General features: G+C 47.6%; 1 protein-coding gene across 2 annotated transcripts in view; it reads right to left on the bottom strand.

The window, feature by feature from the left end:
- LOC144159639 (uncharacterized) overlaps positions 1-12,969 on the bottom strand; it is a 69,951-nt gene that overhangs the window by 30,284 nt on the left and 26,698 nt on the right. For both annotated transcript variants that reach the window (XM_077691245.1, XM_077691246.1), the window contains exons 11-13: positions 9,310-9,434; positions 4,079-4,315; positions 586-733 (exon numbers count right to left, since the gene is read on the bottom strand). In XM_077691245.1, coding sequence (XP_077547371.1) covers positions 586-733; positions 4,079-4,315; positions 9,310-9,434 — 510 coding nt within the window. The remainder of the gene's footprint in view (positions 1-585; positions 734-4,078; positions 4,316-9,309; positions 9,435-12,969) is intronic.

The raw sequence follows: 12,969 nt of genomic DNA, 5'->3' as shown, positions 1-12,969 counted from the left end.
GGGAATTAAAAAACAAAGAAGTTTTTTGGTGCGTCGCTTGGAACTAATTTTACAGCTCATTAAACTTTGGTGGCACCGGTGTTAATGAACCATTTTGAGGGCCCATTTCAAACACTGAAGTTTAATGAGCTGTGAAATTATTTTCAAGTGGTGCATCAAAAAACTGCTTCGATTTTTGCATTCACCAGGGTTCATAATATTGAATATAAGGATTACGCTTTTATGACCAACACGGTTTTGTCTATTGCTTGACCAAAAATGACCAATTATCTCCAATTATCTTGGGAACTAATTGCCCAACTGAAAAAATAGTGGCATATTCGAAATCAGTGGGAAAAAAAGCAGCAACACTGACAAGTTACACATAGTTTACTTGCAAACTAGAAGTTTTAAGGCCAGTGTCCACCCTTAAAGATCCCCAGGTGGTCAGAAATACTCCAGGGCCCTCCACTACAACGCACCTCATAACCCGAGGTGTATATTTGGCATGTTAGACCCCCAAAATTTTGAACTCTGGACACAGTGTTATTCCTATGCGGCAGTCCCTTGGTCGGGGCAGACACAGCTACGCGTGCGGCAGCTTACCTGTTCTCGTCCCCTTCCTCCATGGGTGGGCCCATGGGGGAGCCACGTGCAGGGAAGACTGCACCGGTCACGGTCGGCTCCGTGAACACTTGAAAGGGTGCGGCCACTGGATCACCGGCACACTGCTCGGCACCGGCGCCCGTTTCGTCTGGGACAGAGAAGACGGCACGGCCTCAGCCGACTGACAGCCCACTGCGGCTCTTCTCACCAACAGCCGAGTTGAATTATTCGAGTCTAGTAAAAGTGACGGGTGCATCGCACTGAGAAATAAGTATGAACACTGTCACACCGCATCAGCTCCTGCCTGGATGCAACGAAGTTGACAATTTTTCATTGCATGCAGGTTTCAAGTTAAGGCTGACGGGAATGAAGCAGAAACGAAGCCAAAATGCGAGACATCAGTGAAGGTGAACTCGCCCCTCAACGATTTATGCCACCGTAAAAAACTGCGCGAGTTACACTTGCTGCTTTCTTTGGCACAAGCTCAGGCACTACATGGCGCTCCGAAGAAGCAAGGCCACTTACCCCCACATTCAAAAATGTAATGTAGGTATCACTTTTGCCTTGGGGAAGACACGGGTCTTAGAATCCTAAAATTTCGCCAAAAACTTTTTTTTAAATCGCTCTTTTCAGAAAGTAGAGCTATTTTTCTTCCAACCAGCCAAATATCCAGGCCCAGGAGCAAGTATTGGAGCCGTAATATCAATGGACCTTTTTCCAGTAGTGCTCTGCGCACGTGCTACTCTCGTTTTCAGAGCGATTGATCCGCCATTATTCGGGGGCAAAATGTAAACAATACGAAGCCATGCTGAATCAGCCAGTTGCGAACGCCGGACAAGCTGAGTGCTGCTCCGTTCCCTGAGCCCTGAAAGCAGCCGACAGGTAGGCGCTACCGCTGCCATTGAAACATTTCTCCGCCACCAAAACCAAGCACGGCACCTGGGACGGCTTCCTCAACTGCGCAAGGCAGGCAGAAAAAAAGGGGGCGTGTTCTATAATTCCCCAAAGTGTAGTTCGGGTGGCTGCCGCAAGAGGGCTACTTTACTGAAAGAAGGTCCAGTTATAGCACTGACAACTGCTCAAATCGACCCAAATTCCACCAAAAACCGACCAAAAGAGAGCCACCTGCTGACCACAAAACAAACCTTCAAATGATGCGGTGTGCGAACAAAGCCCAAAGCCCACTACGCACTCTTCCCCTGCTCTGTAGCTGTTCGGGCGGCGGTGTGTGAACAAAGCACCAAACGTACTCCGCACTCCTTTCCTGCTCTGTGCTGTTCCGCAACTTTTCCATTACGCTCCATGGTTTTGTTGAGCTGTGTTCAAACCTTTTTTTTGTGCTCCTGTTGCACGGTGCACGATGGGCCCGTACATGAGCTGCACATGTAGTTTTAAACTGAAGGTGGTGGAGCACGCATTGATGCATGTGAAAACTGCGCGGCTGGGCGGCAGTTGACCCAGTGCATGAACGCAACTGGCGAAAACAAGAGGCTTTGACGATGAGCAGGGATCGCCGTCTGTTTAGTGAGCCCAAAGGGAAGTTCCTGGTGTACGAAAAGAAGTTTTGGAGTGCGTTTATGCCATGGGAGACAATGCGCCGTGGGTTAACGACAAATGTGAAACAGCAAGCAACTTCAGTGAGGAGGACAGCTCAATGGCGAGTAGGTGGACGATGGCAGGTAGGTGGCCACTAGCACGTTGGGAATAAAGAATAAATTTCCTTACGCTTACCTAAATGTTTTAACTAGAAAGGTTAAGTTTTGGCAGCGCTTCTCTTGGCATCTTTATCGTATGAAGTTTCACAACTTTCGAAAATCTGCTGAAACTTTTCCCGCATAATGAACCCTCCCCCCAAATTCACGCCGAAGTTTCTTGGAAAAAAAAGTGGGTTGATTACGCAAGTAAATAAGGCGTCTTTAGTGCCCGTTATTAGCAAGTAAAAACCTGGTTGCACGACGACATTTTTGTGTCACTTCTCTTCTGGCTACCACTAAGCAGTCTGCCCCCTTTCCTTTCACCGTGTTAGAGAAAAACTAGAAAATACGCACCTACGATTGTGTCAACAACTCCTGTGGCATTACATTATGTAATGGAAATACGGCGGGGAAAAAAGAAGGGTCCCCTTTACCCCTTTTCGTGCACCAAGACTGTAGCCCGAACGCAGAGGGAGCTCTTGCCCCGCAAGCTACGTCTAAACGCCATATCGCTCCTGCAGCCAGTTGCTGAGGCGCAGTTAATATTTTGTAATCATTTTGCGCCATTGATGCAACCAATGTGCAATGTGCTACAGCAGAACCTCGTTACAAGAGACACTTGGTTACAAGAGACATCTGAATGAAAGCTGTCTGGTTTGTTCTCCCATGTTCGACCTGTTCGCAGCACTGCATACAAAAGACCTGGGTTGCAAGAGACACGTTTACCAGGTCCCTTGAGAATGTCTCTTGTAATAAGGTTAGACTGCACATGGCTAATAGAGCCCCTAGTTCATACTGGCCCTTTGGAGCCTGTCGTTGCTTTGTCGGCAAGTCGAACCCATTGTGGTGGTGCCCTTATGTGATGTTGCGGACACGTGGTGGATTTCAGAAGGGGAGGGGCGGTACTGCTGCCTACCGTAGCTAGCTAACCAGAGTTTCATCACTGTAGCGACACCCTTTAAGCCAATGTTGGCATTCGATGCATGAAGGTAGCCAGTAACCCCACAATACTCAGCATTAGGCAGATGCATGGAAGACAACACCAGCAAGGCAACATTGAGCAACAAGTTTTGTTGCCCATGAATGCAGTAGAATCTCTACAATACGACTACAACTGGTTTGAATTTTGCGATGATACAAATTTTCGAGGTGTTTCGAATGGACTACGCTATATAAAATACGCTACACGAATAGTTTCTGGAGCCTCCCCGATTGATACGAACGCGTGAACGACCGGTGCATTTGAGAGGTGATGTGACGGGCCTGGCAGGGGGAGGGGAGACACCGCGCACTGCACAGATGCTGTAGTTTTCTCTCAATGTTCTGTAATGCACCGCAAGTGCTGGCAGCGTGAGGGAAGGAACCACAGCAAGGTTTTATGCTTTTCAAGTGGCATTCCTCACTGACATGGCAGGAAGGAAAGGACAAAACAGCATGTGGCCTCAACAAAATCTTCCCATCGAGATCCTACTGTACAACAAAAATTCAGTGTGGATTCAGCTGCTTCTACAGAGTGAATAATGGCCAGTACGTATGATCCACTCATTTCACAAAACTTTCCAGGAACTCCCACAATATTTTTGCATTTTGTGGCAGAGGCACTTTGTCAGCCCTTTCCAAGACGCAGCTTTCCGGATCAGCTCAATCGGGCACTCGTTTATTCCTTTCCACACCCGAAAACTACCTCACCAATAGTGCACAAACGGAGGTACACTTAGATCGAGACACTTTCTGTGGTTGGGGCGCTTGGTGGAGCGAGCCCACCCACAGAACCAAACCGTGCAACAGGACGGGCGCACCTGTCCTCTCAGTGTCAGGTGCAGCGCCAGTGCAGGACGGTGGCTGGGTGGGTGAGGTGGGTGGCTCGACCCCGGACTGCCCCAGGGTGCCGTTCCACAGGCTTCGCACCACGTGCGAGACGTCGGCGGTGGATCGATGGCTGCTGTGGGCACTGCTGGGGGTCACGACACCGTTCCCAACAGTTCCCGTCGGGCTGCCAGGGGTGTCGTCTTCCTTTTTTTCCTCCTCCTCACCGGCTGCCAAAGATAAGGACACCATTGAAAGCTGAGTTGAGGCAGTGATTTGAGCTAGTTGGTGGAAATCAAAACAGCGCTGACGGCAACTGGTAGTTTATCTGGGTAGTTTCTTTATCAGTCTGGTGGGCTATACATCTGGCCATATTGTTGATCCTGTGGTGGTCCTTATTCCAGCTGCACACTTAAATGACACTTCTCATGCTGTTCCCACTAGCCAAAACACCAGCAGTAGATAATGGGTGAAAATTGGCTCCATGTCACGGCACGCACTGCTGCGAATGGGGCTCTTCACTGACGGGGTTATCCCCTCACTAAAACTAGGCAATAAAGTAGTTTTACTCCACGTATAGCTTACTTACGGCGCAATTTTTCCAAGAAGCAAATTTAAAATGGCACGCGAGTTGAAACTGGACGCAAAAACAACCATTTATTTCAACACAGTAACCTCCGTTTACACTCAAGGATAGCTGTCACACTTATTAGCTGCCGTTACTAATTGACTTGATAACTTTATGAACTGAATAACAGTGCATGCACTAAGTCAATTCCTGGTTTTTATTTTGGCAAACCTCGCATAAGCAGGTTTCAACTTGGCTGAACATTAATGTGCTCTATTTTGTTCTAAAAAGAGTCTACCAAAGGCGAGCTTAGTCACATCAACAAAACTGCCTTTTCTTTTTTACCCGTCAAGCGTAAGTCCATTTGGAACCCTGGGCGAGTTCCTGGATTGGCTCAAAATGTACAAGGCTTACAATGCAGACTTCTGGGCAGCCCCCCCCCCATTGTCCAGAGTTACTTGATACAGGAGTTGTGAAACTCCCCATAAGCCCCATGCATCAAAAAGCGGCCGTAGGATTGGCCCAGTGCTTTAGTAGTAGAAGAACTTTTGTTGTGAGAAGAAAGGGGAAGGGGACGGGGGTGAAAAGTTGAGAGGGAGTTCATGGGTGGGGCCCGACGTCCAGGGCTCCAGATGCAACGGCTCCCACCTTGGCTCTCTGCATCAGACGTTGCTGATCTTCGAGAGATGAGCTGGCAAGGGCTGCCTCCCATGTCTCGATAGGATTAATCTGTATACTATTGTTTTCCTGGGGCCAGATGCGCGGGCACGCCCAGGTTGCGTGAAATAGCGTGGCTATCTCTCCGCACTTTGCGCACGTTTCTTGGAAGGAATTGGGGAACATTTTTGCCAGTCGTGATTTGCCAGTCACCACACCCTACTCACAGTACAACCATCAGCAACGCTTATAGAAGTTTTACCAATCAGAAGGGGGAAAAAGAGCATCTGTCTTAAATGTGCACAGCTCTCCATCAAAAAAGGACGAATGCTTCGAGGATCTACTCTGGGAATCTAGCAAAATTGTTAGAAACAACAAAATAATCACCACAGGAAATTTCAATGCTCCGCACAAGGAATGGGGCTACGAGCGAAACAGTACGAAAGGAGAGGGACATCTCAGGGCAATTGAACAGTTGGGACTGATCTACATAAATGACCCAACAAATCTCACCAGGTCCGGGGATGAACACGCTAGAGACACATCCCCGGACTTGACCTTCACCAAAGAAACAGAATGACATCACCTGGACTAACACACAAGAAACACTCGGAAGCGATCACAACATCAGAAGTATTACGGCCCTCGCAACCAAATTTCGGAAACCACTAGGTGTGGCAAAACTAACCAACTGGAAAAAATACAGAGACTCCATGCAAATGGAAGAAAACCAAACGAAGTGACAACCTTAAAAATAAGCAAAAGAACTCCACAGAGATTATACACAGAACTGAACTGACCCCAAACATAGACAACCATTTAGCTCACCTGTGGGATGCAAGGAGAAGCCTCAAGAAAAGATGGAAGAGTCAAAAGAAAAACAGGAAGTTCAAACAAAGAATCAAAGAAATCGCGAGGCAAGCAAAGGAATATGCAGATCAACTAGGCAGACAAAATTGGAACAATTTCTACGAGTCGCTCAAAGGAACCAGCAGCACATCTAGAACATGGGCTATACTCAAAAGCATGCTAGACCCGCCTCCAAAAGACGAGAAAACAACCACAACTTGAGAAGAGTGGCGCACACCTTCCCAGGGAGCGATGAAGACCTTATCAAGGCCCTTAAAAATAAGTACTGTACAGCGCAAGAGAAGGAGACCCACCCAAACACATAAAAGGGAAGTAAGAACGAGTATATGGACAGGAAAATATCAAGCGAGGAAGTCCTCAATGCAATGATGTCGGCAAAAAAAAAAAAAAAGTGCCCCAGGAAAAGATGGAGTCACAAACGCCATGCTAAGAAACATGGGAGTTCAGCAGGTGGAAGAAATCCCAGAATACATAAATGAAAAACTTTGGATACCGGACACTGTACCAGCAGAATGGCGACATTCGGATATTGTATTTATTCCCAAACCAGGCAAGCCGCCTACAATTGAAAACCATAGACCTATGTCTCTTACGGCATGCGTAGGGAAACTATGAGGGAATTATCACCAATCGGCTAACCAACTACATAAAAGATAACGGCATCTTCCCAAATAGCAGGATAGGCTTTTGTGCAGGACTGTCCACACAGGACGCCTTCCTACTCATAAAGGAATAAGTAATAAAGAAGGTTGCTCAGGGAGAGCACTTTATCTTAGTCCTGGACTTGAAGGCAGCATTTGATAACGTCTCCCACAAAGCCATTTTAGAAACTCTCAGCGAAATGAGCTGCGGCGAAAGAACCTTCAAGTTCGTAACAGCGTTCCTATCCAACAGAACAGCAACGGTAGGAATTGGCCACCTGAGATCAAAACCCTTTCAGATGTCAAATGCAGGCGCGCCACAGGGACCCATCATATCCCCTCTCCTCTTTAACATTTCCATGATAAAGATCGCAAACAAGCTGAGAGAACTCCCAAACCTTGGACACGTCATCTATGCAGATGATAACGATATGGGCGTCGCAAGGGTCAACTTCAGAAAAGAAAGGAATCTTCAGAACGCCATAAACTGGGTAGTAAAGCTGGCAGGCCAAAATGGACTCCAGTGCGCCCCGGAAAAATCAGAGATAGTAAGAATCCGCGCACACCGAAGCAGCGACAAGGGAGAGAAGATAGCTGTGAAGATTAACCAATCCGTAATCCCAGAAGGTGACCACATTCGCATCCTGGGAATGACCATGCAAAGAAATGGAAGAGCCGATCTAACTATTGAAAAAAATCAGTAAATCTTCAACCAAGCTAGCCCAAATTGTGAAGGGAATCACTAAAGGCAGAGCCAGATTGAGGGAAGAGGAAACATTAAGAATCATGCAAGCCCTCGTCACGAGTAGGCTGGCGTACAGCTTACCATATCACAACCTAAACAAACAAGAAAAAGAACTAACAAACATTATGATCAGGACGGCATATAAAGCAGCAGTGGGCCTACCATAGTACACGTCCACGGAAAAATTATTTCAATTAGGAGTGTACAACACCTTCGAAGAGATCAAGGAGGCATTACTAATCACCCAGAAGGAAAGCCTTGCCACCACTAGAACTGGGAGAACCATCCTTTGGACGATAGGTAGCCCCCCAGAAAGAACACGACTGGACGCCATGACGGACTTGAAACCTGAACAGCACAGTCACATCAAAACCCTTCCTGTACCGAAAAACATAGACCCCATAGACATAGGTACACAAAGACAGAAGGCAAGCGAGAGTCAAATACCTCAGAAAAAAAATTCAAGGATCGTGAAAACACGGTCTATACACATGCTGGAACATGTGACAAAACCAACGCCACACTAGTGGTCACAGATTTCAAGGGAGCTATGCCAGATTGTATGACAATTAGACAGTCAAACACAGAAGAAGCGGAGACTGGCGCCATCCTCATGGCAATTCGACTCGACGAAAATACGAGCAGAAGTCTGAACCTAATAACAGACTCCAAGAGAGCAGTATTGAATCTTGCCGCAGGAAGAATACCAAAACGCCTCAAAAACCTTCTTCCAGCTGAATTGAAGAAAAAATACAATATCAAATGGTGTCCCAAACACGAAGGACTGGAGGGTAATGAAGCAGTGGACAAGGCAGTGCGTGAACTCGCACCGCACACCTGACGATCACGCTTATCACACCCCCTCCCCGAAAAATATGGAGAAAGACTCTCGCTTATTATGCAGAAGAGAAGTACCTTTCCTACTCCACACAAGAAATTAAATGCTATAGAAGCTGAAATCCTGAGGCAAATACAAACACGTACCCACTGCTTTAGATATGCCACACAGTGGCGCTAGTGCTAAAATAAACTATACAACGTGCTTCGCCACTCGGTGACGTAGGCGAAGAATGGTGTTTGGGTGCCTCCGTAAATTTGTTGTACGGAAGGAGCCCAATGTGTTCAACCAAGCAAGTGCTTTACATGCATTGGAAGCCAATGCGACCGTGTGGTCAGTGAGATGCGTCGTTGCTGGCGCATTGTCATCTGCTGCGCGTCATCTGCGGTCTTCCGGTGGCAAGAACAAGAGTTAAAAATTAGCTTCGACGACTTTACGCAAGCTTTACAGGATTATTTGGAGCCACTTGATCAGCTACTGGATTAGTTTTGGCATACAGTGTGATGTAGGCCGAGCGAGAACTACAAATTTAGTACTCCAGGTCGGACATATGTTGTGCCCGAGTGTTCCACACAAGCGCCTGTTGGTCGAGGCAGTTGCGCAGACGCAGAAACATTCGCAACATAAAAAATGGAGTTAAAGAAGCAATAAATACCCCATTAAAGTACAACAATAAAGAATTATGCACCTTTAGAATAAAGTTTAACATTGCCTTGTCAGTTTGAATAATTAGCATGGTTTAGATAGTGCATGCAGTGGCCACAATGGCACTACCGTATGCACAATCCAAAGTTGGGGGGGGGGTCCAGGTGCGGGCCGCTTTTTGAGGTGGAGTTTCGCGACTGCCTACATCAAAGCGCTCTTCCCATTGTCAAGCGCATATAGGAAGGGAATTCATGACGCACCGTCACTGTCCTGCCCATTCTCCGTGGCCAGCCCAGCAGCCAGTCTGGAGCGCTCCGTCTCCAGGATGCTCTGCTCCAGAAACCCGATCCTGTTCTTCACTGCAGCCTCATCCTGGCCGCTGGGCCTGCAAGGGTGGGACACACTCAGCATTACATATGCACGTGCTTATCCTATGGAAGACCCAGCAAACCTGCACAGAACAGGGCACTGCTGCCCTTGGCAGTAGCAACAAGAAAATGCAAGCTTGGTTTATTAAAAAGTCCACTCTGTCCCAATAACAATGATAATGTTATCACAGACTTCAAACAAGCAATCAAGATATTAAGCAGTGGTGACTCCTGGGCCACTTTCTAGCAATTGCTCTACGACGTGAAAGAATATCTTGTTTGTGCAGTTGGTGGCCTCCGACCAATCCCATCGCCAAGAAACATGACCAGGCAGTTGCAGAGGGTCCTCTAGCTCTGTGATTGTATCGCTTGAATTGTAATGTGTAGTCAACATTGATTACTGTGTATTTAGTGCTGCCCCATATTCCATCCCTTTAGCAAGAAATTCAAAATTTTCCAATATTTCTTGGGTTTTCTTGGTTAAAAAAACATTTTCCATGGCTGGAATGGAGCTGAGTGAGTTACCAAAGGCCAGTTTTTTTAAATCGAACAACGCTGTATTTTGTCTTCTCAGGCCAGCAATTTCCAGAAGATATACCGTAAAAACCCGCGTATAGCCCGGGGCTTCTTTCTAAATGTTAGGGTGCCAAATTTCGGCCCCGTACCCGCCGCGGTGGCTCAGTGGCTAAGGCATTGCGCTACTGAGCATGAGGTCGCGGGTTCGATTCCCGGCCGCGGCGGCCGCTTTTCTGATGGAGGCGAAAAGCGAAAACGCCCGTGTGTACGAGATTTCGGCGCACGTTAAAGATCCCCAGGTGGTCAAAATTAATCCGGAGCCCTCCACTACGGCGCGCCTCATCGCCTGCGTTGCGTCGGCGCGTTAAACACCACAATCAATCAATTTCGGCCCCGTACTATATGTGGATGCTAAAAATTTTCGGCCCGAATTCAGTTTGGTTTCGGCATTCGGCGGTGCTATCATCACCATTAGGTGTCTGCGCGCTTCTGCGTTAGGTAGCGTTGGTGGCATTAGTCCTAGACAGGGTTCATGCTGGTATCAAAGATAAAAATTCAAGGGTTTTCAAGGACTTTCAAGGCCCAGCCAGCCTATTTTCAAGGACCATGTTGAGGGCCTTACTTCCACAAAACACAAGTTTCAATGCATCAAGATGTATTATTTATTGCACAAGAAAACATATTAAGAGGTTTCTTTGCGCCCTGCTGCCGGTGCACCGCAGTGCCATTTCGCCCGCTTCACGGTGAAGGCGTTGGTTCCACGGACTGCTCACTTTGCGAGGGCACCAAAAAGTTCTTCGTGGTGCTACTCACTGCTGCCTTCACGTTCCCGTCATGATTGGAGCTTTTCGTGTGACTTTTCAGCACCGACTCTCCCGTAGCAGCGCTGTCAAACATTTTTTGCGCAAGGCTTGCATTTCACTCAATGTGGACTCGCTGGGTCCAATGCAAGCCAGGTTCGATGCAAAACTGTCGTTCAGCCACGAGCATTGAAACTTGGATTTACCAGGTATTATCTTAAAGGGACACTGAAGTGAATTTGTCAAGCTCCCGTTTTTGCTTGCACTGCGTAGACTGGCTCAAATTAGCACACTTTTCATCGTTTTTACGATTGACAAATCGGTAATTATTTTACAAAGCGCGAAAGAAGAAAAACTACCATGCGCGGTTTGCGGCGGCCGCACAAACTAAAGCTGTGACGTTAGGAGGAGCGGGCACCGTAATTGGACGATGCCCAAGGTGAGCAACCAAACAAGTTTCGGTTTCGGTTCTGTAAAACACAACCGTTGGCGTTGTTGGATGGGCATTCTCAATAACTCAGTAATCATCGTACCGCGCTTCTGCCATGTTGTCAGCTGTAAAAATGCATAAAGATAAGCCCCCTAGGACGGCTTGGAATCGTAGCATTCACTAGCCGAAACCTACGCAGTGCATGAACGCCCTCCGCGTACCCGCAGACGCCCAAATGTCATGCGCTTTTCCCCCATATTTGGAGCTTGCCTCCCTCATGCCTGTATCGTAAAAAGCATGTTCGCACCAGGCCAAAGGTCTGTTCATTCTGGCCTGTGCCCACTGCCTGCAAGCAGTCGGTGCTTATGGCAACAGCACGCCAACGAGAACTCGCTAGCGCGCCAGTGCCAGCCTGCGCGCGTTTTGTGAACTAGTTCGTGGAGCCATGAACGTTGCGGCCCAAAAAAAGGTGAACTCAATATAGAAAACATCGGCGGAAAACGAAAAAGTAAACTTACAGAAAAAAAAAAGCATGTACCCGCGGGGATTCGAACTCCTGACTTGCAAAATACTTGCGGTGGCATATCTAGCGCCCCAAACAACTCGGCCACAGAGTTTTTTTTTTTTTTTTTTAACTCGGCCACAGAGCTGGCTCCGCGGGCCGTGGTAATATAGGGTATATATTGTACAACCAGTTTACACTTTTATTTAGTTTTGGCATTTCAAGCAGCTTAGGTGACTATTTGTTGTATTGCGCTCGTGCAGTAAGCGTCGCCCGAGTTTCCACAATAGCTCACGTCTAGCAATTGCATTTCGTAGACGGAAAAGCGTTCGCAGATGCGTAGTCGTGCTGCTGACAGCTGTGCTTGTTCGCCCAGCGCAAAAAAGTGCTTCCCGCACCCTAGTTTTACGCTGTACGGTAAAAATATCCGTTGATTTTATTTCCTTAGTACCTATATTGACTTCGCTGACTCTTCTCCCGCCTTCAAGAGGCCTTATATTTTCCTACTGGCGTACCAGTCAGCGAAGCGTCGCATGTGCGCTTGTGCAGCGCTTGTGTGAAGCGACCTTGACTTGGAGCTAGATACAGTGTACAAACTAACCAAGTAAAGAAAGGCAGATTCTACCATTCACAAACGTGTCCTGGCTTCGTTTCAACTGAGTGAACGAATTGCGACGACCCGTCGGCGGCCGGCGGACGAAACGCTGGGCCGACTGACTGTCTGAAAGCAGGGGAGCCGTGCAGTAGCGCAGCCAATTGCGAGCTCGGCTCCTCTCGACGTCACACGAAAACGCCGCAGAAAATGGGCGAGCGTAAAGAGAGGAGGACAGCATTTTCGAATTAATTTTTCTACTAAATAAAATCGCGTAAACGCGCCCAGGGTGGTCGAAACATGGTCTGGGGACTCCGGACTACAATTTGCGCAAGTAATCCCGCAATGTTTACATATCACTTCAGTGTCCCTTTAACTCACAGTTACTGCGTGCAGTAATTTCGACAGCACACGTTACACGCCGCACAAACCACGCCGAACGTTCGAGCTATGGAGAGAACAACGCAACCACGCAACTCCCTAAAGAAACACAAAGGGATGGATTGGATATGGATCCGGCTAGACCCTCTGAAACCGAAACTGATATCAGCGCGGCCAGGCCCTTAAAAACCGAAACTGATTTCAGCCCGGCCAGGCGTTTAAAATTATCTGCTAAAAGTATTCTGTTTAAGAATTGAAACGCAAAGGTTTTCTCGTAAAAACGTGGCGGAAATTAACAGAGTAGGAATGCATTTCTTCGTACGCAGAGTGG

Source organism: Haemaphysalis longicornis, unplaced genomic scaffold, assembly GCF_048455015.1.
Source record: "Haemaphysalis longicornis isolate Haplotype H1 unplaced genomic scaffold, Haemaphysalis longicornis Haplotype H1 scaffold_10, whole genome shotgun sequence".
Classification (NCBI taxonomy): domain Eukaryota; kingdom Metazoa; phylum Arthropoda; class Arachnida; order Ixodida; family Ixodidae; genus Haemaphysalis; species Haemaphysalis longicornis.
Note: the sequence above shows the minus strand (reverse complement) of the source record. Positions and strands in the feature narration are given on the sequence as shown.